Source organism: Mauremys reevesii, linkage group 17, assembly GCF_016161935.1.
Source record: "Mauremys reevesii isolate NIE-2019 linkage group 17, ASM1616193v1, whole genome shotgun sequence".
NCBI lineage: Eukaryota > Metazoa > Chordata > Testudines > Geoemydidae > Mauremys > Mauremys reevesii.
In genome coordinates this window covers 3345934-3372148 of record NC_052639.1, presented here as the reverse complement: position 1 = coordinate 3372148, position 26215 = coordinate 3345934, and the positions used below count along the sequence as shown (strand labels likewise).

The 26215-nt window shown below is 61.9% G+C and overlaps 1 protein-coding gene across 6 annotated transcripts in view; it reads right to left on the bottom strand.

Annotated features, from left to right (window-relative positions):
* ADAM11 (ADAM metallopeptidase domain 11) overlaps window positions 1-26215 on the bottom strand; it is a 58306-nt gene that overhangs the window by 16979 nt on the left and 15112 nt on the right. For 2 of the 6 annotated variants that reach the window (XM_039504306.1, XM_039504305.1), the window contains exons 3-13: window positions 19958-20034; window positions 18015-18081; window positions 11636-11721; window positions 11222-11288; window positions 8534-8600; window positions 7341-7408; window positions 6059-6133; window positions 5611-5682; window positions 5208-5374; window positions 2745-2829; window positions 694-784 (exon numbers count right to left, since the gene is read on the bottom strand). In XM_039504306.1, coding sequence (XP_039360240.1) covers window positions 694-784; window positions 2745-2829; window positions 5208-5374; window positions 5611-5682; window positions 6059-6133; window positions 7341-7408; window positions 8534-8600; window positions 11222-11288; window positions 11636-11721; window positions 18015-18081; window positions 19958-20034 — 922 coding nt within the window. Of the gene's footprint in view, window positions 1-693; window positions 785-2744; window positions 2830-5207; window positions 5375-5610; window positions 5683-6058; window positions 6134-7340; window positions 7409-8533; window positions 8601-9154; window positions 9377-11221; window positions 11289-11635; window positions 11722-18014; window positions 18082-19957; window positions 20039-26215 lie in introns of those variants that run through there. The other 4 variants (XM_039504308.1, XM_039504309.1, XM_039504310.1 and 1 more) reach the window with 4 other exon arrangements.

Below are 26215 nucleotides of genomic sequence, written 5' to 3'. Positions count from 1 at the left end.
CAGGCACCCGCCCCTCCCCAGCTCACCGCACACGCAGCCAACCTGCGCCCAACACCCCACCTGGCCTGACACTCCAGCCTCTGTCTCCGCAGGGCTCTCTGCCCCACGGCACTTACCAGGCACCCGGGGCTGCCATGACGTTTGAGACGGGTTAACACCCCAACGCCGGCCCAGGGGATCTTGAGCTGACCACACACAGAATCATAGACTATCAGGGCTGGAAGGGACCTCAGGAGGTTCTAGTCCAACCCCCTGCTCAAAGCAGGATCAATCCCCCAACTAAACCATCCCAGCCAGGGCTTTGTCAAGCCTGACCTTAAAAACCTCTAAGGAAGGAGATTCCACCACCTCCCTAGGGAACCCATCCCAGCGCTTCCCCACCTGACACAGCCAGGAGCTGAGCTGAGGTCCCACCTGAGGGAGGTCCCAGCACCCCTAGCCCCAAGCTGGGAAAGTGGGGTCAGCAGTGGCTCAGAAGGGCGCCCCCCGGTGCACCACTCTCCCTGCAGCACCGAGGGTTCCCATCCACGGACTGGCCGAGCTGTGCTCTGCTTCGCCCAGGCCAGGCCCTGGTGGGCCAGCGGCGGCCTGTGCCCTTGCACACCCCGACTGCACGGCAGCGCCGGCTGTTCGTGGCACCCCGTGCCGGTGCCAGGGCCAAACAGCCGGCCCTCTGCACGCTCGGCGCCTTACCTGCGGCGCGCCGCTGCTTGTTCCACAGCATGCCGACGTTCTGCCCGAGGGTCTGAGCCAGAGTCACAGCCATGGCGCCGACGTTCCCGTACTGCGGGGGCGGCAAAACCATCAGAGCGGCTGGGAGGGGAGAGGCGCCAGCAGCCCCCGTCTGTGCGCCCCACAATCCCATACCCCACCCCACACAGATCCTGCCCCCCCAACTTCCCAGAACCCTGCCCCACAATCCATACCCCACCCCACACAGATCCTGCCCCCCCAACTTCCCAGAACCCTGCCCCACAATCCATACCCCACCCCACACAGATCCTGCCCCAACTTCCCAGAGCCCTGCCCCACAGTCCCATACCCCACCCCACAACCTCCCAGAACCCTGCCCCACAATCCATACCCCACCCCACCCTGGATCCTGCCTCCCCACAACCTCCCAGACCCCTGCCCCACAATCCATACCCCACCCCACCCGGATACTGCCCCCAGAACCTCCCAGAACCCTGCCCCATAATCCCATCCCCACTCCACCCCGGCACCAGCCGCCCCCACAACCTCCCAGAACCCTGCCCCACAATCCATACCCCACCCCACACAGATCCTGCCCCCCCAACTTCCCAGAGCCCTGCCCCACAATCCCATACCCCATCCCCCTGAATCCTGCCTCCCCACAACCTCCCAGAACCCTGCCCACAATACCATACCCCAAACCACCCTGGATCCTGCCTCCCCACAACCTCCCAGACCCCTGCCCCACAATCCCATGTCCCCACCCACAGATCCCATAACTTTCCAGAACCCTGCCCCACAATCCCATACCTTACCTCTCTGGATCCTGCCACCCCACAACATCCCAGACCCCTGCCCCACAATCCCATGCCCCCCCCAGATCCCATAACTTTCCAGAATCCTGCACCACAATCTCATACTCCCAGATCCTGCCACCCCACAACCTCCCAGAACCCTGCCCACAATCCCATACCCCACCCCCATGATCCTCCCGCTCCACAACCTCACAGATCCCCGCCCCACAATCCCATACCCCACCCCCATGATCCTCCCACTCCACAACCTCACAGATCCCTGCCCCACAATCCCATCCCCGATCCTGCCACCCCACAACCTCCCAGAACCCTGCCCTACAATCCCATTCCCCCGCTCCCCTGGATCCTGCTGCCCCACAACCTCCCAGAACCCTGCCCCACAATCCCATGCCCCCCCAGATCCCACAACTTTCCAAAACCCTGCAGGGCCGCCCAGAGGATTCAGGGGGCCTGTGGTCTTTGGCGGCAGGGGCCAAAGACCCAGCACTTCGGCGGCAGGTCCCGGAGCAGAAGGACCCCCCGCCGCCGAATTGCCGCTGAAGACCCGGAGTGGAAGAAGCTCCAGGGGCCCGGGCCCCACGAGAGTTTTCCGAGGCCCCTGGAGCGAGTGAAGGACCCCGCTCCAGGGCCCCCAAAAAACTCTCGTGGGGGCCCCTGCAGGGCCCGGGGTCTGGGGCAAATTGCCCCACTTGCCCCCCGTCTCTGGGCGGCCCTGGAACCCTGCACCACAATCCCATACCCCACCAGATCCTGCAGCCCCACAACCTCCCAGAATCCTGCCCCCTAGATCCCACAACCTACTGGAACCCTGCCCCACAATCCCATTCCCCCTGCCCCCGGATCCTGCCGCCCCACAACCTCCCAGAACCCTGCTCAACAATCCCATACCCCAGCCCTTGGATCCTGCAGCCCCACAACCTCCCAGAACCCTGCTCAACAATCCCATACCCCAGCCCTTGGATCCTGCAGCCCCACAACCTCCCAGAACCCTGCCCCCGCAGATCCCACAGCCTCCCAGAATCCTGTCCGACAGTCCCCTGGCCTCCCAGTGCAGTCCCACAGCCCCTAAGCATCCTGCTCTGTATCCCAACACCCTCCCACTGCTCCCCACACCTCCTATCTCCAAGGGGGAGGCTGTGTTTGGCTGAGGGTCAAAGCTGCATGGAGAGGACCATGTTCCCTCCAAGCCCCTGGGCTCCTCTGCACAGAACAGGCAGGACTTTCTTCCCCACCCACCTCATTGACACCCCCGCCCCGGGTGAGCGAGCAGATCCCCCCCACGTAGGCACTCCCGCTGCGGCTGCTCTGGAACGTCCTTCCGCTGCAAGGGAACAAGGAGAGAGGAGGTGAGTGGTGGCAGCCCAGCTGCAAGGCTCTTAGTGTCACTAGCACCCAAGGGCTCAGCCCTGGCTGGTCTTGTGAAAGGAACCTTCCACGGAGGAGGGAATGGAAAGATCACACAACTCTCCTGTTGAAAGACAGGCCTGGGAGCCAGGACTCCTGGGTTCTCTTCCTGGCTCTGCCGCTGACTAACAGCTTCAGGCTTCCCCCTCCATGTCTCATAGACCCATACACTTAAGGCCAGAAGGGACCATCATGATCATCTAGTCCGACCTCCTGCACATCGCAGGCCACAGAACCTCACCCACCCGCTCCAGTAACAGACCCCTAACCTCCGGCTGAGTTACTGAAGTCCTCAAATCATGGTTTAAAGACGTCAAGGTTACAGAGAACCCACCATTTACTCTATTTCAAACCAGCAAGTGACCCAGGCCCCATGCTGCAGAGGAAGGTGAAAACCCCCCAGTGTCTCTGCCAATCTGACCTGGGGGAAAATTCCTTCCCAGCCCGATATGGTGATTGGTTAGACTCTGAGCATGTGGGCGAGACCCACCAGCCAGACATCTGGGGAAGAATTTGCTGGAGTAACTCAGAGCCCTCCCCAGCTAGTGTCCCACCTCCAGTCATTGGAGATATTTGCTAATAACAGGTGCACGTGGGCCGTATGCCACTGTCGGCAGTTTCATCATCCCAGCCCCTCCATAAACTTGTCAAGCTCAGTCCTGAAGCCAGTTAGGATTTGGCCCCCCACTGCGGGAGGGAGAGCTCAGTGGTTTGAGCATTGGCCTGCTAAACCCAGGGTTGTGAGCTCAATCCTCAAAGGGGCCATTTGGGGTTTGGTCCTGCTTTGAGCAGTGGGTTGGACTCAATACCTCCTGAGGTCCCTTCCAACCCTAATAATCTATGATTCTATACTCCCCTTGGGAGGCTGCCCCAGAACTTCACTCCTCTGATGGGTAGAAACCTTCACCTAGTTTCAAACCTAAGCTTGTTAATGGGAAGTTTATAGCCACTTGTTCTTGTGTCCACATTGGCCCTTAACTTAAATAACTCCTCTCCCTCCCTGGTATTTATCCCTCTGATGTATTTTTAGAGAGCGATCAGATCTCCCCTCAGTCTTTGTCTGGGTAGGCTAACCAAGCCAAGCACTCTGAGTCTCCTCCCCTAAGGCAGGTTTTCCATTCCTCGGATCATCCTAGCAGCCCTTCTCTGCACCTGTCCCAGTCTGAATTCATCTTTTTTAAACATGGGAGACCAGACTTGCACACGGTGTTCCAGATGTGGTCTCACCAGTGCCTTGTATAATAGCAATAAAACTTCCCTGTCTCTACTGGAAATACCTCGCCTGACGCATCCTAGTATCACATTGACCTTTTTCACAGCCGCATCAAATTGGCGGCTCATAGTCCGCCTGTGATCAACCAATATAGCAGGTCTTTCTCCTCGTTCGTCACTTCCAACTGAGAAGTCCCTCACTTATGGCAGAAGTTTTTGTTGTTTAGTCCCTAAATGCATGACTTTGTACTCTGCACTATTCAATTTTATCCCATTTCTATTACTCCAGTTTTCAAAAGTCATTCAAATCTTCTTGTAGGATACTCCAGTCCTCCGCCCAACTTCCTGGCATCTGCAAATGTAATTAGCACACTCCACTTTTTGTGCCAAGGTCATTGAAAATGTTAAATAAGTTTGGTCCCAGGACCAGTCCTGGAGGAACTTCAATTGTAACCTCCCTCCAGCCTGACAGTTCACCTTTCAGTACGACCTGCTCTAATCGCCCCTTTAACCAGTTCCTTATTCACCTTTCAGTACTCATATTAACCCCCATCTTCTCCAAATTAACCAATAATTTCCCATGTGGAACTCCATCAGATGCTTTACTGGAATCCAGATAGATGAGAGCTACTCCATTTCCTCAGTTCCCCCTTCTATCAAATGGGGATGATGACCCTGCCCTACCTCATGGAGGACTGTGAGGATTAGTTAATCAGAGTTAAAATCGCAAAGTACTATGAGTATTCTCCACATGAGCCTCTCCCAGCAGGGGGCGCTACGGGGAGCAGGGCAGGAGCACCAGCCATGGGGGAGCTCTCGGCTACTCCAGTCCCGGCTTCTCCCAGCAGGGGGCGCTGTGGGGAGCGGGGCAGGAATACCAGCCATGGGGGAGCTCTCGGCTACTCCAGTCCCGGCTTCTCCCAGCAGGAGGCACTGTGGGGAGCGGGGCAGGAGCACCAGCCGTGGGGGAGCTCTCGGCTGCTCCAGTCCCGGCTTTCTCAGTAGGGGGCGCTGTGGGGAGTGGGGCAGGAGTGCTGGCTGTGGGGGTAGAGAGGAGGGCCGCATGGCCGTCGCGGCTCTCACGAGAAGAGGTGGACAGCATCGCTCTGCTCCGGCAGCGCCTCCGTCCGGTATCTCATGAACTCGCTCAGCGTCTGCAGCGAATCCTCCCCCACGTGGATCTTGTCCTCGGAGGCCCACGTTTCCATGGCCACCAGCACGATGCGCGTGTTCAGCTGCTCCTTGTATAGCTGCAGTGGCAGAGGAAGGGGACAGGCCATTACCATCCCAGCAGCCTTTGCAACCTCCCCAGGCTTCTGTGACATGAGAGCTGTGCATGGCCCTCCCCAGGCACCCCTGCTATCTCAGCGGGGAAGGGCCTCACGTCCCCCCCCACGCCCCTCCCCATCCCCCACACCCATCCAAGCAGGTCAGCCGGCAGCGGGAGAGGCAGCGAGCCGGACGTCCCCGCACAGCCAGCACTCACCATGTCCGCTAGGTTCACCACGGACTTGGCGAAGTTGCTGGTGAGGACCACAGACCGGCGCATCTGTTCGAACTGGAAAAGAACACACACAGGAGAGCAATGGAGGATGGCTCTCACCCCACCTGCCACAGCTCCCCCTGCTGGGAGAGGCCAGGGCTGAAGTATGTGGGAGCTCCCCCCACAGCCAGCGCTCCTGCCCCGTTCCCCACAGCGCCCCCTGCTGGGAGAGGCCAGGGCTGAAGTATGTGGGAGCTCCCCCCACAGCCAGCGCTCCTGCCCCATTCCCCACAGCGCCCCCTGCTGGGAGAGGCAGGTGCTGTGCCCGGCGTAGTCTGTTGTGTTCAGCCTGCCTCTGGCCCTGAGCACAGCCGAGACCCCGGCTGGCCCCAGGGCCAGGCCGTCCCCTCTCTGCCAGGGGAGTGGGGCCCCGGGCCCCGCCCTCACTCACCAGCTGATGGTCGTTGACCACCACCAGCTCGATGTACTTGGTCTCGCTGTGCACGGTGGGCTGGGCTCGCCGCACCTGGGGAGCGCAGAGAGAGACGTGAGCGAGAGCGCGGGACCAAGGGAACCCGCTGGGCTGCTGGACGCAGACGGGGCCCCTGGTCCCCTCCGGGGACACTCGCCCCAGGCCACCGGCCCAGCCAGCCTCTCGCTGGGACTGAACAGCCTTCGGTTCCTGGCCAGCCTGGGCCCTGCGCGGCTGGCCCTGGAAAGCTCAGCACCCGTCCCTCCATCCCATAGCCCTCAGCCCCCTCCCCCGGCCCCTCAGCCCGCAGCCCCCCTCCCCGGCCCCTCAGCCCCCCTCCCCCGGCCCCTCAGCCCTCAGCTCCCCTCCCCCGGCCCCTCAGCCCCCCTCCCCCGGCCCCATAGCCCTCAGCTCCCCTCCCCCGGCCCCTCAGCCCTCAGCCCCCCTCCCCCGGCCCCATAGCCCTCAGCTCCTCCCGGCCCCATAGCCCTCTGCTCCCCTCCCGGCCCCTCAGCCCTCTGCTCCTCCCCGGCCCCTCAGCCTCAGCTCTCCTCCCGGCCCCTGAGCCTCAGCCCCTCCCCCGGCCCTCAGCCTCTGCTCCCCTCCCCTGCCCCTGAGCCCTCTGCTCCCTCCCCAGCCCCTGAGCCCTCTGCTCCCGGCCCCTGAGCCTCAGCCCCCTCCCCGGCCCCTGAGCCTCTGCTCCCCTCCCCGGCCCCTGAGCCCTCTGCTCCCCGGCCCCTGAGCCTCAGCCCCTCCCGGCCCCTGAGCCTCTGCTCCTCCCCAGCCCCTGAGCCTCTGCTCCCCGGCCCCTGAGCCCTCAGCCCCCTCCCCGGCCCCTCAGCCCTCTGCTCCCCTCCCCAGCCCCTCAGCCCTCTGCTCCCCTTCCCAGCCCCTTAGCCCTAGGCTCCCTCCCTGGCCCCTCAGCCCTCTGCTCCCGCCCGGCCCCTGAGCCCTCAGCCCCCTCCCCGGCCCCTGAGCCTCTGCTCCCCTCCCCGGCCCCTGAGCCCTCTGCTCCTCCCCGGCCCCTGAGCTCTCTGCTCCCCTCCCCTGGCCCCTTAGCCCTCTGCGCCCCGCCCCCGGCCCCTTAGCCCTCTGCTCCCCTCCCTCGGCCCCTGAGCCCTCAGCTCCCCTTCCCCCCACTGCTGGATGCTCAGCTCCCCTCCCCCACCAGCCTGAGCGCCCTGCTCCCCCTACCCTGGCCCACCCCAAGTGCTCAGCTCCCCAGCCCACCCCTGAGCGCTCGGCTGAGCAGTGCCCCTACCTGCCGCCTCCTCCGCAGTCTGGGCCGGGTGTCTGGGCCCTGGTGTCTCAGGGCTTGAAACAGGCAGCCTAGGGGCAGAACACAGCAGGGTCAGGGGGTGATGGTGGGGCTGGCAGGCAGGGCCAAGGCAGACAGTCCCAGGGCTGGATCCTCCAGCCGGGCACAGGGGGTCCAGTGGGAGGCAGAGCCAGGGCTGCTGCTGGGCAGGGGTGGCTAGAGGAAGCGCCATGGTGGAAGTGACCAGGTGTGATGACGTGGGACCTTTTTGCAATACTTTGTATGACCCCTATGTGTGCCTGGCCGGGGGGGGGGTGCATTGCTTTGAGCGGACTGACCGGTCCTTACAAAGGACTGGCCAAGGCAGACCCATATCCATGGAAAATCCAGGACGACCATGGAAAACCCACTCACCACCACATTGACATTCAGCAACCTACAGCCCAGAGGGAGGGGTTTTTTCCTGCCTCTCAGCCGGAGGAGAGACCCCCTGCTCCAGAACAAAGGGCTCGAGGAGAGACCCCCTGCTCCAGAACAAAGGGCTCGGAGGCGGGGGCTCTGCAAGGCACTTGTGGGCCCTCTCCCCTGGGAACTGACTAAGGAAGAAGTCAGAGAGACAAAGCCTGCAAATGGAGGTCGCTGCAGCTTGGCAGGGCTCTGGGCTGATCAGAATGGCCAATGCTTTAATCTGCAGTTCTCTGGGCTTCCCTGAGGGCTCCCCGTGCTGGGTTCCTGCTGACTAACCACCCCGGCTTTTCTGGCGAGCGTCACTGGGAATACCCGGGGAGGTGCATCAATCCCTGCTGAGGGGGAGTCCCTAACCAGAGCCCATGGCAGTGGGATTGGCTGAGCAGTGCCCGGGGTGACCCCCAGAGGACCAGGCTCAGGAGGTGGTGAGGTCACGTGCCCCACCTAAAGGAAGGATGAGACCCGTGGGGTCTGGCACACTGCAGGGTTCCTCCCAGAGTCGGTTCCAAAGCTGGGGCGATCCTGTGGATCCGACACCAGGTGAGAAGGGAGCGAGCTCTCAGCACAGGCAGAGGGCTGGGAATGCCAGGCAGGAAGCCCATAGAATGGACATAGGGGGGAGAAGCAGCTTCTGTAGATCTGCTTCCCACCGGCTCTCGGCTCAATGGCCCCAACACAACTTAAGGGCCACTGTGTCATGGGGAGCGGGGCTTGCATGCGCCACTCACCTGGCTCTGTGCACCCCTGAGCGGGGCGGGGAGCTGGCATGCGCTGGATCAGGTGAGGCAGAGGCTCCTGCACAGGGAACAAGAGAGCAGGAAGGTCGCCGGTGGCTTTCCCAGCTCCAGCCTGGGCCACAGTGCGGGCTGGGGCCAGGAGCCACCGTTCCTTGGTTTCCTGTGTGTGTGGCGGGAGCGGGAGAGCTCCCCATGGACGGGTGGGTAGCACCAGTGCACTGGCCACCTACTGCTCAGGGTCCCAGCGCCAATCTGATGGGAGATGCCCCCGCCCAGGGACCGGAGTCCCAGCACCAGGGCCCGTTATCCACACCCTGAAGTGCGAGTCCCAGGGACAGAGTCCATCTCCCGAGCCAGAGGAGGCATCGCCAGGCCTGGCCGCTGTGTTTCAGCCCCTTGGCTCCACACTGACACCAGGGATCATTAACTGATGACTTCTGTGGCTGGAGGGGCCGGTTTGCTCCGACTGGGCCAGCGGCAGGGTGGCAGGGATAGGATTTCAGCCCTTCCGTGCTGCCCAGCGGCTGGGTGATCGGCCTGGGGGTGCAAGGGGGGTGAGAGCAGGGGATGGAGTGGGGGAGAGACCACTGCTGGCCGGGATCCGGCACAGACCTGGCAGCTCGAGGGGAGGCCCCTCATGGCCCGACACCGTTACCCCACCCACCGGTGCTTGAGGGCCTCATAGACCCCACAGGGGCTCTCACCCCAGCAGCCCTGGTAGGCACAGCCTGCCCATCCTGCAGGGACGGCATGGGGCTGGGGAAACCGAGGCAAGGATGGGGGAGGGGAGACACTCCATGGACTGAGGGAGCGTGGGGGAGGGGGAAGCTAATGACTGGATGGGGAGCAGACGTCAATGGAATCTCCTTCCATTTGCTGCCATGGCAACAAGGGGAAAGGAGGCACTCTGGGAAATCCCTCTGGCTGCAGCCTCAGCTGCAGGGCTTTGGATTTAAATGGGCCAGTGCAGGCGATACCAGAACCTGGTGTCCGAGCACCCAGGACCCAGCAGCACCGCTGTCCGAGCGCCCAGAACCTGGCACCAGTGTCCGAGCGCCCAGGACCCAGCAGCACCGGTGTCCGAGCGCCCAGAACCTGGCACCAGTGTCCGAGCGCCCAGGACCCAGCAGCACCGGTGTCCGAGTGCCCAGAACCTGGCACCAGTGTCCGAGCGCCCAGGACCCAGCAGCACCAGTGTCCGAGTGCCCAGAACCTGGCACCAGTGTCTGAGCGCTCAGGACCCAGCAGCACCAGTGTCCGAGTGCCCAGAACCTGGCGCCAGTGTCCGAGCACCCAGGACCCAGCAGCACCCGAGCGCCCAGGACCCAGCAGCACCGGTGTCCGAGCGCCCAGAACCCGGCGCCAGAGTCTGAGTGCCCAGGACTCCGTCCGAGCACCAAAAACCTGGCGCCAGTGTCCAAGCACCCAAAACCTGGCGCCAGTGTCCGCGCCCAGGACCCAGCAGCACCGTGTCTGCCCAGGACCCAGCAGCACCAGTGTCTGAGCACCCAGAACCTGGCGCCAGTGTCCAAGCGCCCAGGACCCAGCAGCACCGGTGTCTGAGCGCCCAGAACCTGGCGCCAGAGTCCGAGCGCCCAGGACCCAGCAGCACCGGTGTCCGAGCGCCCAAAACCTGGCGCCAGTGTCCGAGTGCCCAGGACCCAGCAGCACCGTGTCCGAGCTACCAGAACCTGGCGCCAGAATCTGAGCGCCCAGGACCCAGCAGCACCGGTGTCTGAGCGCCCAGAACCTGGCGCCAGTGTCCGAGCGCCCAGGACCCAGCAGCACCGGTGTCCGAGCGCCCAGAACCTGGCGCCAGTGTCCAAGTGCCCAGGACCCAGCAGCACCGGTGTCTGAGCGCCCAGAACCTGGCACCAGTGTGCGAGGGCCCAGGACCCAGCAGCACCGGTGTCCGAGCGCCCAAAACCTGGCGCCAGTGTCCAAGCGCCCAGGACCCAGCAGCACCGGTGTCTGAGCGCCCAGAACCTGGCACCAGTGTCCGAGTGCCCAGGACCCAGCAGCACCGGTGTCTGAGCGCCCAGAACCTGGCGCCGTGTCCGAGCGCCCAGGACCCAGCAGTACCGGTGTCCGAGCGCCCACAACCTGGCACCAGTGTCCAAGTGCCCAGGACCCAGCAGCACCGGTGTCTGAGCACCCAGAACCTGGCGCCAGTGTTGGAATGTCCAGAACCTGGCGCCAGTGTCTGAGCACCCAGAACCTGGCACCAGTGTCCGAGTGCCCAGGACCCAGCCGCACTGGTGTCCCCCAGACAGGACCCAGCAGCAGCTCCGAGAGTTGGCAGGACACAGCAGCCAGCTCCGGAGTGCCCAGGACCCAGCAGCTCCGGTGTCCGAGCGCCCAGGACCCAGCAGCTCCGGTGTCCGAGTGCCCAGGACCCAGCAGCACCGGTGTCTGAGTGCCCAGAACCTGGCACCAGTGTCCGAGTGCCCAGGACCCAGCCGCACTGGTGTCCGAACGCCCAGGACCCAGCAGCTCCAGTGTCGGAGCGCCCAGAACCAGCACCAGAGTCTGAGCCCCAGGAAGGCTGGCTTGTGCCCTGGTGGCTGGCCGTGCTGTGACCCTGGGCCTCCCCTTCACCTCCCTGGGGAACAGGAGCCGGGTGAGCGGGAACCCAAGTAGGCAGCACGGGGGATGATGGAATTCCAGCCCAGCCCTTACCTGCCAACGCTCGGCTGCTCTGCGGGGCTCAATCAGGTACATTTCCCTCCCGTCCGAGAAGACACCGCTGCAGGGAAAGCAGACACCCCTTTGTCACAGATGGATGCAGACCCACTCCCCTCCCCCGCCCCCCGAACCTTCCAGCACCACTGGGCAGCGAGGGACCTGCAACCCAGTTCCCCCGCCAGTTTGCTGCCCCACAGCACAGAACCACCCCTCCCACTCCCTGCACCCAAAGCCAATGCAGCACTCTGGATTACCCACCCACCCGCATCCAAATCCCCCTAGGGTGAGCAGCCCTGCAAGAGTGCTCCCTCCCTCCCCGTTGCCACTCCAGCATCAGAGCCTCCTGGGGGCTCTGTCCCTGGGCCGGCTCAATCCGCTCCCGCCCCCCATGCCCACGGTGGTACTCACTGCAGACCACGGCAGCTGGACAGAGCTGCCAAGGACCTCGCCTCCCCTCGGAGTTTGCCCTGATAGTAACAGTGCTCCCCCGCTCCCTGCAACAGAGCAATGGGGCAAGGAGAGCCATCAGCCACCGCAGCGGAGAAGGAGCACGGGCTAGTGATTGGAGGTGATTGGGAGCCAGGACTCCTGGGCTCTCGTCCCAGCTCTGGGAGGGAACACGGTCTAGTGAAGAGAGCAGGGGGCTCCTGGGTGCTATTCCTGGCTCTGACCTGGGGCAAGTCCCAGCCCCTCTCTGTGCCTCAGTTCCCCCCCAACTGGAACATGGGATGACAACTTGCAGCCCCTTCCTGGTTTAGGATGCCAAACCAAAGTTTGCTGCACTGGAATTGGGGTCCCCCTGCACATCTCTCAGACTGTAACAACAGCTTCTGTCAGATGGACAAGCCCGTCTGCACACGCGTGTGCCCACATGTGCTTGTATTCCAGGTGTGTGCCCATGCACGTGCAAGTGTGTGTCTCTATGTCTGTGTACGTACCAGTCTGCATGTATGCCATGCTGTGTCTGTGGGGATGGGGTCTTTTATCCTCTGTGTGGCTGTTTGTCTGATCTTTGCATGTAGCTGCCTGTATGCATGTCCTAGAGAGTGTGGGTCCTTTGCTCCCATTTTCATGCCCATGTCAATGTCCCTGTGTATCCATATATAGGCGTTACCCTACCTGCACACCTGTCCGCAGGTGCATGCATGTCCTTGCATGTAGGCATGCATGCGTGTCTGTCCGGATGTGTGCGTGCACCTGTCTGCATGTGCATCATGTTCCCGCTTAGTGCAAGTCCATGTTTGCCAATAGCAGTGCACGGACGCCCTTGTCTGTGTGCACGGTGCCCTTCCCCTCCAGACGCCTGGGCACGTGTGTGCAGCCCCATCGCCACAGGCTTGCATGACGCACTAGCAGCAGCCCTGCTCCACTGTGTCTATTTATAGGAACCGTCTCTGCACAGGTTACGGAGCCCCGGCCTGGGGCATCCAGCGGGGCAGATGAGGGGTCCCAGTCACCACAGCCCCAGGCTGGCACAGGGTGGTGGGAGGACTCCAGGAGAGGGGGGGCATGAGCAGGGCGGCCCAGAGGGGCAGAGAGCAGGTGAGGGCAGAGGAGTCCCCGGCGGGGCAGGACAGAGCGGGCCGCCCAGCCCCCCCGCCTGTCCGTGTTTCGCACTCCCTCGGCATTACTGCTGCTCCACTTCCAGGGCAGGCTTTGTGCGGAGAGGCACCGTGAAATCTGCATGACAGGCGGGGTTGCCGGGCGAGAGACACGCCAGGCTATTTATGGACGGACCCATTCATCTTTTTACCATGGCTGCGCCTGCCGCGGCCCGCTCCCCCACCCCTCCGCCGGCTGCAGGGAGAGTCCCAGCAACCTGCTGCCATTCTGCTTCACTCCCACGTGCGCTAAGGGGGCTGCCCCCTGCCCCAGGCTGGAGAGGTGAGCTGTGTGCTCTCTGCAGCGGGCCAGAGCAACAGGAGCAGCCTGGATCACCCCCCTCACCCCCATACACACACCCCACCCTCCCAGAAGGCAAATATCTTTACAGCCCTGCTGATCTAGTCTGGGGACCCCTCCCCTCCTGTTATACCAGCCCTGGCCTCCCCCACAGACAGCCCGGCCAGCGCCCCTCAATCCTGACCCCCAGCCCCCTGCTAGCCCAGCCCTGGCCTCCCCCCACAGACAGCTCGGCCAGCGCCCCTCAATCCTGACCCTCCAGCCCCCTGCTATCCCCGCCCTGGCCTCCCCCACACACAGCTCAGCCAGTGCCCCTCACTCCCGACCCACAGCCCCCTGCTAGTCCAGCCCTGGCCTCCCCCACACATCTCGGCCAGCGCCCCTCAATCCTGACCCACAGCCCCCTGTTAGCCCAGCCCTGGCCTCCCCCACACAGTTCAGCCAGCGCCCCTCAATCCTGACCGACAGCCCCCTGCTAGCCCAGCCCTGGCCTCCCCCACACAGCTCGGCCCGCGCCCCTCACTCCTGACCCCCCAGCCCCCTGCTATCCCAGCCCTGGCCTCCCCCACACAGCTCAGCCAGCGCCCCTCAATCCTGACCCACAGCCCCCTGCTATCCCAGCCCTGGCCTCCCCCACACAGCTCGGCCAGCGCCCCTCAATCCTGACCCACAGCCCCCTGCTAGCCCAGCCCTGGCCTCCCCCACACAGCTCAGCCAGCGCCCCTCAATCCTGACCCACAGCCCCCTGCTAGCCCAGCCCTGGGCTCCCTCCCACACAGCTCGGCCAGCGCCCCTCAATCCTGACCCACAGCCCCCTGCTATCCCAGCCCTGGCCTCCCCCACACAGTTCAGCCAGCGCCCCTCAATCCTGACCCCCAGCCCCCTGCTATCCCAGCCCTGGCCTCCCCCACCCAGGTCAGCCAGCGCCCCTCAATCCTGACCCCCAGCCCCCTGCTATCCCAGCCCTGGCCTCCCCACACAGCTCAGCCAGCGCCTCAATCCTGACCCACAGCCCCTGCTAGCCCAGCCCTGGGCTCCCTCCCACACAGCTCGGCCAGCGCCCCTCAATCCTGACCCACAGCCCCCTGCTATCCCCGCCCTGGCCTCCCCCACACAGCTCGGCCAGCGCCCCTCAATCCTGACCCCCAGCCCCCTGCTATCCCAGCCCTGACCTCCCCCACACAGTTCAGCCAGCGCCCCTCAATCCTGACCCACAGCCATGGGGACAAGCTCACTGCCCCAGGCCCACCCCGCCCCGTCCCCTGAGCTCTCTGGGGAGGGGTCTCTGTGTCATGTGTCTGTGCAGCACCCAGCACAGCGCCTTGATCGGGGTCTGCAGGCACCCCCGCAATAAGACACTAAAGAGCCCCGAGCAAGCTGATCTGCAGAGTCGGGGCCCAGGCAGGCCAGAGCCACCCCAGCCGCCTGGTCAGGATCTGTAGATTCCCAGGGTTCTAAGTCAGAGGGGGCCATTAGCTCATTGAGTGACCTCCTGTGTAGCACAGGCCCTTACTTCAGCCACGTCTCAGCCCGAGGGTTTGTGCTTCATTACCACACCTTCCAGAAAGGCCTGGAGCCGCGGACACCCCTCCCCTTGCTCGGCCCTGCCAGTCGGTTCACCTCAGTAGAGTACACGTCTGCACACGTCTGCTTCACAAAGCTAACCAACGTTCCCAGCTGCTTCGGATTGATCACGGCAGGTCCCATCTAGCCAGAGGTGAAAGGAAGCTGGTACGGTCTGGTCTGGCAGACCAGCAAGAGCCAGTACGCCATGCCGGACCGCACCGGCTTCTGCGGCAGGGATTTAAAGGGCTCTGGGCTCCCCACCCTTTAAATTCCCCCCTGCAGCTCCGGCAGCCGGGCTGGGGCCGGGATTTAAAGGACTCAGGGCTCCCCACAGCGGCAGGAGCTCCAGGCCCTTTAAATCCCGGCTCCAGGCCGGCAAGGTTTGGGGGTCCCCGCAGCCATGGGAGCTGCGGACCCTTTAAATCCACACCCGAGCCCGGCTGCCGGAGCTGAGGGGGCATTTAAAGGGCTCGGCTTTAATTTGCCCCTGAGCCCAGGGGGGCTCCCAGCCACCTCTGCAGCTGGGAGCCCCAAGTTGATTTAAAGGCCCTGGAGCTCCCAGCCACAGCCAATGCCCCAGGGCCGTTAAATCTTGATAGGCCCCGCCTCTTCTGGATGAGGCCACGCCCCCCTGAGGACTCCAGCAGTACCGGTAAGTCCTGTGAGTTACTTTCACCCCTGCATCTAGCTCCCTGGCCAGCTGCGACCAAGTCCCTGGCCCCCCACCCCCACCTCAGAGAACCCCTGATGTGCCCAACCACCGTCTGCCTGGCTGCAAGCCCCTCAGATCACTGCCCTCCTTTGCTGAGCTTCAGTTCATCTGCAAATTTGACACTATCAGCTCAGGATTAAACAAAGACTGTGACTGGCTTGCCAACTACAGAACCAGTTTCTCCTCCCTTGGTGATCACACCTCATCTGCTAGAAGAGGGCCTCATCCTCCCTGACTGAACTAACCTCATTATCTCTAGCCTGATTCTTGCCTGCATATTTATATCTGCCTCTGGAAATTTCCACCACATGCATGTGACGAAGTGGGGATTCACCCCCGAAAGCTCATGCTCCAATATGTCTGTTAGTCTATAAGGTGCCACAGGACTCTGTCGCTTTTTACAGAGCCAGACTAACACGGCTGCCCCTCTGATACCTTCGGTGACCTTCTGGGGCACCCCTGCATCCTCCATAAGAGGAGAAGCCAGGGAGCTTCTCAAGAAGGAGCTGGAGGGAGCAGCTTGGGAGTAAGCCTGCGTCGTAGCTGCTGGCGTGCGTGCCCGCGGCTGGCTGGCTGGCTGGCTGTGGCTCTGACTAGTGCACCAAGCTAGAGCAGCAAGGGGCATGTCAGGTGGGGAGGTGGGATACGTACCCCAGACGCGCCCTGCTTGCAGCAGTGACTCGCTGGGCTCCATGCGGCTGATTCTTTCTGCCCGTCTCGAAGCAGTGATGCCTCTAGAGCCACAGAGCCGGGCTCGCCATGGTGGATTGCTCTGCTGGGAACACAGGCCTGGCCAGATTTGGGGCCCACACACCGGAAGCCAGAACCAAGCCACAGAAACCACCCTGGAGAGCTCACAACACAGGGAGCCGCAGGAAAGGAGGAAAGTCAGAGCCACAACACGCCCGACTCCAAACGCAAGGAGGAGGCGACGGATCACGGCGGAAGATGGATCACAGCCGAGGCCAGGAGGCCTGGCCCAGCCACGTTCCTGCACCACCAGAAAGGCAGGGGCTTGGCCAGAAAACATCCCTCTCCTCCCACAAGGCCTGGCCGGGAGCCGAGCACAGGAGAGAGGTCCTGTCCTGTCCTTCTCCCCTCATTCACTAGCCTCTGCACCGGGGGGCTCATGCTGGGGCGGCCAAGCTGCAGCCCCCCACCTATAACCCCAGGGGAGGGGACAGGCTGGTCAGAGGGAGCCGAGCACCAGGCAATTCCTGTCCCTCAGTCACAGGGGGCTTGGGCCAGAGCAGGTGGGGGTGGCGCTGGCCCAGATGCTGCTGGGCTGCAGCAGGCAGGATGGGGGAAGGCAGCTCAGGGGGTGGCTGGGCCAGAGCGGGGGCGGGGGGGGGGGTTGCAGTTAAAGGGACAGGGTCTCATTTGTTCCGCTGACTGGTGCTCACAGACGGTGCTCTCAGTATTGGTGTGATCACACCACGACCCAGTTCACCATTCACCATCACCAGCCCCAAAGCCGCTGAGCCCATGGAGCTGCAGCGCAGGGGAGGGGAGGAAGACCTGACCTGGATTTCCATCCCCCTTGAGCTGGGCTCTGGCTGGAGCCCTGCCTAGGGCAGGTCACCTCCCCTGCTCTGGGGCTGCACTGAGTCAGGCTCCTCTCGACAGTGGTACCTCTGGTGCTGGCCAGTCTCAGGCCTGGATGCAGGCGGCTCTGGGGATCCTTCCAGCCAAGGGGGCCCAAAATGACCCCGCGTGGTCCCGTCGGGCCTGTGCTCCCCTCCCCGGCCCCTCAGCCCCGAGAGGCGGCTGACGGCATTTCTCCAGCTCCACGCTCGCTGAGCCAGGCAGAAGCGCGGCGCTGCCATGTCCTGCTAGTCGCTGGCCTTGTGCGTCACCGCGCGCAAAACTCGCTTTGAATTCCCCCCTGATGGGAGCGCCACTCCACGCCCCCCCCCCCACCAGCCACCAGCCACCAGCTCCCTGGCCTGGCAGCGACTCACCCAGCAGCACCGGCAGTGCCGAGCAGGGTCAGCCCAGTGCCCTGTCTCCGGCAGGGGCCAGCACCAGATGCTGCCGAGGACGTTGGAGGAACCCCACACAGCAGGAGAGGGATAATCTGCCCCTGCAATAGGTCTCATCCTAGTCGGGGATGGGCTCAAGCCCTAAGCACCAGGTTACTATCCTGCCACCATTCGTTCATTCAGATACTCTTGTACAGCAGACATGCCTGGTCCCTGTTTGAATCTTCCTGTGGCAGTGAGTTCCACAGGCTAATTAGCACTGAGCGTAAAAGTATTTTTTTTTTGCTGAGTTTCAAATGTGCCACCTGTTCATTTCATGAGCCGTTGCACCATTCATTTAACTTTGCTAATTTCAGTCCCACTCTAGTCACCGGGCAGCCAGGACCCGCCGGCTCTCCTGACTCCCGGCCAGCCGTCTGGCCTCTCACAAAGCTGCTCCAGCCCGGCCCGCACTGCAGCATGGGACTGGGCCACTGCTGCATGACACCGACGCAGGCTCCTGGCCCGGGCTCGTCCTGCGGCTCTACACCTGCCGCCGGAAAGACTCTGCCTGGCGCCTCAGCCCCGCTGGCAGGGGCCTTCTCGCCATCAGCGCCCGGCGAAGCCCTGTGCTGCTCCCACTCACCGGGCCGTGGCTGCTGTTCCCATCCTGGCCATAGTGCCGCTCCACGTAGCGCGAGGAGAGCAGGTGGCTGCCGGGGAAACGAGAGGGGGGACAGGTGAGGAACTGCTGCTGGCTGGGGCAGGTACTGGGGCAGGTCAGATTAACCAGGGCCCCTGATGTGCAGGGCCGGTGCCATCCTTGTGGCAGCACATCCACTGGCCTTTCCCCCGGTGACTGCAGGCTCAGCCGCCTGGACCATGCACCCAACAGCCCTGTTCCCCTTCCGCTCCTGCACCCCTCGGGAAACACACACACACACACTGCGCACTGTCCACAGCCGCGCTCTAGCTACACACACACACACACACTGCACACAGTCCACAGCTGCGCTGTCACTACACACACACACACACTGCGCACTGTCCACACACACACTGCGCACTGTCCACAGCCGCGCTCTAGCTACACACACACACACACACACACACACACACACACTGCACACTGTCCACAGTCGCGCTCTAGCTACACACACACACACACACACACACTGCGCACTGTCCACAGCTGCGCTCTAGCTACACACACACACACACACACACACACTGCACACTGTCCACAGCTGCGCTCTCGCTACACAAACACACACACACACACAGCTGCGCTGTCACTACACTGCACACAGTCCACACTGCGCTGTCTACACACACACACACTGCACACTGTCCACAGCTGTGCTCTAGCTACACACACACACACACTGCACACTGCACACTGCACACTGTCCACAGCTGCGCTCTCGCTACACAAACACACACACTGTGCACTGTCCACAGCTGAGCTCTCGTTACACACACTGTGCACTGTCCACAGCTGAGCTCTCGTTACACACACTGCACACAGTCCACAGCTGCGCTGTCACTACACACACACACACACACACTGCGCACTGTCCACACACACACTGCGCACTGTCCACAGCCGCGCTCTAGCTACACACACACACACACACACACACACTGCACACTGTCCACAGCCGCGCTCTAGCTACACACACACACACACACACACACACTGCACACTGCACACTGTCCACAGCTGCGCTCTAGCTACACACACACACACACACACACACACACACACACTGCACACTGTCCACAGCTGCGCTCTCGCTACACAAACACACACACTGTGCACTGTCCACAGCTGTGCTCTCGCCACACACACACACACACACACACACACACACACACACACACACTGTCCATGCTGCTCCCGCTCGTCACTGGGGGCTCTTGCAATGGGCTGGGGGCTCGCCTGGGTCACTGGGAGGCGCACTGGAGGGAGGTCAGGGTGGGGCTGGGCTGTCAGGACCCAGAGCCTGCCCCCCCCCACCCCCGGGGGAGCTCTGCAGGTTCACTCCCTGGCACAGAAACCCAATCGCCAGCCACTTGGGCTGATCACGCCGGCTCCCATTACACCAGGCTCTGGAGCTCACCTCACCCTGCTGACACCTGGGCCTGGGGCTTCAGTGTCAGAGCTGGGTGGCTCCAGAGGGCTCCATGAAATATTAAGGGGGCAGCTTTCACCCGATGCCAGAGCTTGGCACCAGCCCAGCATGGTGCCAGGGCACCTGGCACCCACCCGCCTCCCTCAGAGCGTCTCCTGCACACGTGCTCAGAGCCTCCCACGCACACCTGGCCTGGGGGAGCCGTGGGGCCAGGCTGACACCGCAGCGCCCACGGCTCCTCTGCTGCGACACTGGTGGGGGCCCTCTATGCTGTGGATGCCCGATCGCTGGCACCTGGCCTGAGCCCCACCAAACTCACGCCCCACAGCTGCTGACCCCTCCCCTCCCCCCAAGTTCCAGCGCTGTGGGACAGGCCATGCTTTGCCTGCTTCCACCCCAGCCTGCCCTGGGCCTCAGCCCTGACTCGCACCCACAGCCCCAAGGAAGCACTTACTGATTCAGCTCCAGGTCCAAGGTGAAGGCCGAGCCAAAGGCATGAATGAGGAAGCTCACCTGGGCCAGGTGCACAAACTGCAAGAACCAGAGAGAAGCGGAGTTAAAACACACCCTGTCCAGCAGTGCACGCCCCTGGCACTGTATCCCCCAACCCCCAGCAATGCATGCTGCTGGCACTGCGTCCCCTAGCAAAGCACGCCCCTGGCACTGCATCCCCCAGCAATGCATGCCCCTGGCACTGTGTCCCCAGCAAAGCACGCCGCTGGCACTGCGTCCCCCAGCAATGCACATCCCTGACACTGCGTCCCCCAGCAATGCATGCCGCTGGCACTGCATCTCCCAGCAATGCACACCCCTGACACTGCGTCCCCCAGCAATGCACGCCCCTGACACTGCGTCCCCCAGCAATGCACAACCCTGACACTGCATTCCCCAGCATTGTATGACCTTGACACTGCATCCCCAAGCAAAGCATGCCCCTGACACTGCATCCCCCAGCAATGCACGCCGCTGGCACTGCCTCCCCCAGCAATGCACACCCCTGACACTCCGTCCCCCAGCAATGCATGCCGCTGGCACTGCATCCCCCAGCAATGCACGCCCCTGGCACTGTATCCCCCGACCCCCAGCAATGCTTTGCTGGGGGACACAGTATCAGGGGTGTGCATTGCTGGGGGACGCAGTGCCAGCAGCCTGCATTGCTGGGGGTTGGGGGATACAGTGCCAGGGGCATGCATGGCTGGGGGGACGTAGTGTCAGGGGTGTGCATTGCTGGGGGCGTGCAGTGCGTCCCCCAGCAATGCACAACCCTGGCACTGCACCCCCCAGCAATGTATGACCTTGGCACTGCATCCCCCAGCAATGTATGACCTTGGCACTGCATTCCCCAGCAATGCACGCCCCTGACACTTCATTCCCCAGCAATGTATGACCCTGACACTGCATCCCCCAGCAATGCATGGCCATGTATTTAACCCCTGTCATCACAACCCCCAACAAAGCACCCTCCTGGCACTGCGCACTCTTCAATGCACCTGCTGGCACTGCATGCCTTGCAATGCAAAGCCCTAGCACTGTACCCCCTACCACTGCAACCCCCAACAAAGCAGCTTCCTGGCACTGCAGGCACTGCAATGCATCCCCTCGCAATGCATGCCCCTGGTACTGCACCCCCCACAATGCATGTCCCTGGCACTCTACCCCGTGGCACTGCAACCCCAAAAAAACACCCACCTGGCAATGCACCCCCTTGCGCTGTACCCCTAGCAATGCATGCACCTGGCATTATACCCCCTGGCACTGAAACCCCAAACAAAGCACCCTCCTGACATTGCACACACCACAATGCAGGCCTCTGACACTGCCCCCCCTGCAATGTACCCCCTGACACTGCACTCCCCCCCCACAATTCATGCCCCAGGCACTGCACTCACCCCCCCCCCACAATATACCCCCAGCACTGCATTTCCCTGGCACTGCACGCCCGGGCACTGCACACCCCACAATTCTTTCCCCTAGCACAGCAACCCCCAATCACTGCAAGCTCCTGTCACTGCACTGCCCCACCACTGTCGCCCCAACACTATAACCTCCCTATCCCCAGTACTGCAGCCCCCCATCTGCAGGCAGAGGCTGGAGGGGGTATCGCTATGCCACTGCCCTCTCAGGGGGAGATGAATGGGGGTCCGTGCTGACACAAGGGGCTGTCTGGGTCAACACATTTGGACGCTACCAGCTTCTCTCTGCACAGCGAGCCGTGGCGGCAAGAGCCACGGCCTGGTGGGCTCACACATGCAGGCTGTGGTCACTGCAGAGCCAGCAGCGGGAGCTCTTGCTGCGGTGGCAGCGCTGCAGCTGGAGAGGGAGTACAAAACCCTGCACCCTTTCCTATGGGCCCTGCTTAGGGTTGCCAGGCATCAGGTTTTTAACCGGAACACCTGGTCGAAAAGGGACCCTGGTGGCTCCGGTCAGCACTACTGACCAGGCCGTTAAAAGTCCAGTCGGCGGCACAGCCGGGGCGGTGCTAAGGCAGGCTCCCTGCCTGCCCTAGCTCCACATGGCTCCTGGAAGCAGCCGCCAGGTCCTAGCGGTCCCTAGATGCATGGGCGGCCAGGGAGGCTCCGTGCGCTGCCCTTGCTCTGAGTGCCGGCTCCGCAGCTCCCATTGGCTGGGAACCGCGACCAATGGGAGCTGTGAGGGCAGCACCTGTGGGCACAAGGGCAGTGCAGAGAGCCTCCCTGGCCACCCATGCGCCATTGGGACCCCGCACTCCACCCCCTCCCCGCACCCCAACCCCCTGCCCCAGTCCGGAGTTCCCTCCTGCACCCAAACTCCCTCCCAGAGCCCGAACCCCCCCAACACCTCAACTCCCTGCCCCAGCCCCCTCATGCACCCCAAACTCCTCACCCCCAGCCCCACCCTAGAGCCCACATCCTCAGCAGGAGCCCTCCCCTCCCCACATCCCGATCCCCTGCCCCAGCCCGTACCCTGAGCCCCTCATTTTTGCCCCCACACCAGAGCCTGCATCCCCAGCCAGAGCCCTCAACCCCCCACCCCTGACGAGGAAGGGGCGGGGCCTTGGGGAAGGGGTGTTCGGTTTTGTGTGATTAGAAAGTTGCCAACCCTAGTCCCGCAAAAATGGTGACTCCTGCTTGGGGAGCTGCCTGAGACCCCCCCAAGGCCAGCCCGGCATGGCTACCCATGACACGGCCACCAGGAGCAGGCTGCTGCACACCTACACTGAGCCAAACCCATCCCAGGGCCGATGTCAGCCCGGCCGCCTGGCCACCCAGCAGTTTTCTCCCATCCACCATAAAAAGATGGCAAATGCCCAGGCCCCCACGATGCAAGCCACGCTCTGCCCCATGCATGGCCCCACAGAATCCCCGCTAGCTCCAGGGCCTCAGCACCCATTTACCACCCCCGGAAACACAGTACTGTCATCCTCAGTGGGTCCCATCCCCAGCACACTGCTCAGTGGTGGCCCCCCCGTCTCCAGAATGGGCAAATCAGAATGATGGGGTTCAGAGCGGGAGGTCTAGAGAGACAGAACCAGTCGGGACTGTTTGGTTTCGAAAGCAGACAAAGAAGCGGGGCCATGATAGAAGGACAGAAAACAATGAGTGAGGCAGAACAGGGGGATCAGGTGCCACATTTCTTAAAGAACATAGGGACAGTCAATGAACAACACACAGTTAGCCTGTGGAACTCACTGCCACAAGATCAGATTGAGGCTGAGAGCTTAGCAGGACTTGACGGGACTATGGTTAATGAGGAAGTCTGAAGTTGTAGTACAGCTGATCCCATTTTCTTGTAAGGAATATTGACCCTCCTGCTTCAGGCCATTAGACACTAATTGATCAGGAAGTTATTCTGCAGCTGTTCACTGGAGGGAAGATTCTTGCACCTCTTCCTGGAGCAGCTGGTGCTGGTCATGGATGGTCATGAGACAGTCGCCTGCACTAGATGGACCCTGGACTCGTCCAGTCTGGTGAGTCCCATGTACCTAGAAACAAATTCTATTTCTTACGGTTGTGAAGAAAAGGCCCAAATGTGAGCTGAGCAATAGTTCCTGAGTCTGCAGACAGCCTGAAACCACAGCTCGGAGAGGAGTTAGAGGGTTGGCCCTGGGGCCTTATGCCCACAATTCAATGTCCACATAGAGCAAGGGACAGCCTTCCCCTAAGACCTCTCAGTAGACAAAGCAGACAGAGGCTTGGGAAATGGATGGACCATTATCCCCATGGTACAGGTGGGAAAACTGAGGCACAGAGCTAGATGGGAATTTCCAAAGCATCTCCATGTTTCACAGGGAGCCTGTAGCAGAGCTGGGACCTGAACCCAGCTCTCCAGAGTCCCAGGCTAGGCCAGCCCTTCCTGCCTGACCCCAAAGTCCTTTATAAACACTAAGGAGTGAAGCTCACCACTCCCTCCCCTCTCCCTGCAGAGCAGTGAGGCCCCACAGCACAGATGGGCCACTGGCACGGGGGGAAGAGGCTTGCCCCCAGGCACCTAGTGAGTCAGCCCAGACAGCAAGTGTGGGGGAGTCAGGGCCCTGCACCCCTCTTCCTGGCATTCACCGGGACTCTCAGCCAGCCAGTAAAACAGAAGGTTTATTGGACAATAGGAACACAGGCTACAGCAGAGCTTGTAGGTACAACCAGGACCCCCCAGTCAAGTCCTTCTGGGGGGCAGGGAGCTTAGACCCCATGTGACGCAGTGGGGGGGGGTGTCTGTGTTTTCCAGTGGGTTGCATGCAGAGGGAGGGGGACTCAGTGTCCCCGAGTGTTACTGGTTTAACGAGGGGAGGGGAGAGGGAGTTTGTTGGGACACAGGACCGGAGAGGGAACTCGGGACCCCGGCCGATGGCCTGGAGGATGGAGACCCCAGCGACTGGTGACCTGGAGACACAGCTCAGGAGTCACAGCCGGTTCTGGCCAGTGGGAGGACAATGGGCTGTAGAGAGAGGACCCTGGTGACCTGACCAGCTGGTTCCAGCCAGAGGGGCCAGAGCGGGCTGAGAGGAGAGGAGACCCAGGACATCCTGTTTTACGACCCTGTTTACCTGAAGAGAAGACAATGGACAGAGGGGGCTTGGGGCCGGGGATATCGGAGGCCCAGCTGGGAAGCAGGGGGGCTCTGGGCTGGAGAGGGGGAGCAGGCAGAGCCCACCTGGCTGCAGGGGGACTGGGATGTGCTGGGCTGAGGGAGGCCAGGCCTGAGGCCCTGAGAGTTTCCTGTGCTGTGTTCAACTCTCAATAAACCTCCTGTTTTATGCTGGCTGAGAGTCACTCCGGTCTAGAGAACAGGGCGGGGGGGCGGGAGCATCAACCCCTTCAGGGGTGAGGAGGCCCGGGGGGTCCAGAGCGCGTGGACTCCCTGAGGGGGCCCACGGCAGAGACAGACGTGCTGAGGCTCAGAGAGGTGCGGCTCCAGGAGTTGGAGGGGCCTGACCCCGAGAGAGAGTGGACCCCCAAGAAGGGCTGTCGCACTTGGAGGGGCACCCCCCACGGACTGCACGGGGCCACGAGTGGGCACGATCTGTGAGTCTGTGACACCCCAGCCTTGGGGTTCCCTGCGTTCCAGCACCCAGCACAAAACTGAAACTAAAAACTCCTCCAGCAGCTCTCTCCTCCCTCCCCCCAGCTCCTCCTCTCCTTTGTCCAGTCTCTGGGCCAGAAGGTGTCACTTCTCCCAACCCCTCTCCTGGCTCAGGTAACAGCTCAGGGATCTTCCTTCAAGGGAAGTCCCCCATCCCCAATGTATCTCCCCTGCAACATTCCCAGGTCACAGCTGGCTGTGGGTGCTGAGTTCTGAGGCGGTCACAGGAGGAGCATGTGGGGCAAGGAGGATACTGGAATCTGCCTGTTTCCAGCCACTGGGATGATCCGCTGCAGACAATGGGACAACATCCAGTGTTCTCCAGTAGTGAAGGATGTTGGTTTCCATCCCGCCAAGTCACTTGCTGCAAAGCCTCTCCTTCAGTACACGAAGAACATATCGCCACGGTGCAGTACTGATATACAGAACTGTAGTGCCCAGACATCTCATAGTGCCAGTGTTATGAGTGGAAATCTTCGTGGTCTGCCAGCTCTCTTGCAGGAAGTAGTGCCTCAAGCACTGTATGTTCACTGTTTCAAGCACAGGTACTGTTTAGTTTTTGTTGATGTGTGCAAAGGAAACAAACATGCACTGAATTTTTTTCACCGTCCTGGAGAAATTTTTGTACATTTTTCTCTCTGGGTCAGCTGCACACACTAAATTCACAGCCATTCAAAAGAAAGTACATCCCCAAAATAAAGTCTTGGCATTGAAGAAGCTCTGACATCGATGGGCATGCCGAGTTTCTGCTTGCAATGCTATGACATGACAATTTCATGCATTCTTGTGACACTCGCAGAGGTGACAAGGCAGTAGGTGCACAAGTATTTGACTTTATTATCCTCCTGTGTAACCTTTGATGGGAATTTAGGATTTGGACGTAAAGAGACCTTATTGTTGAAGAGCATCGTAAAGGGGGGGGGATCTGCCATCAAGACTCCAATCTCCCCAACCCTACGGGCCAAAGCTATGGCGACTAAGAAGGCCGTCTTCATAGATAAACAGTAGGGAGCAGGTCTCCATTGGTTTGAATTGAGGTCTCATAAGGTGGTTGATAACCAGGTTAAGATCCCAACATGGAGTGCAGTATATAATGTGAGGGAAGAGTTTACACAATCTGGGACGAGGTGGAGTAGAACTGGAGGCCTCGCGGCCC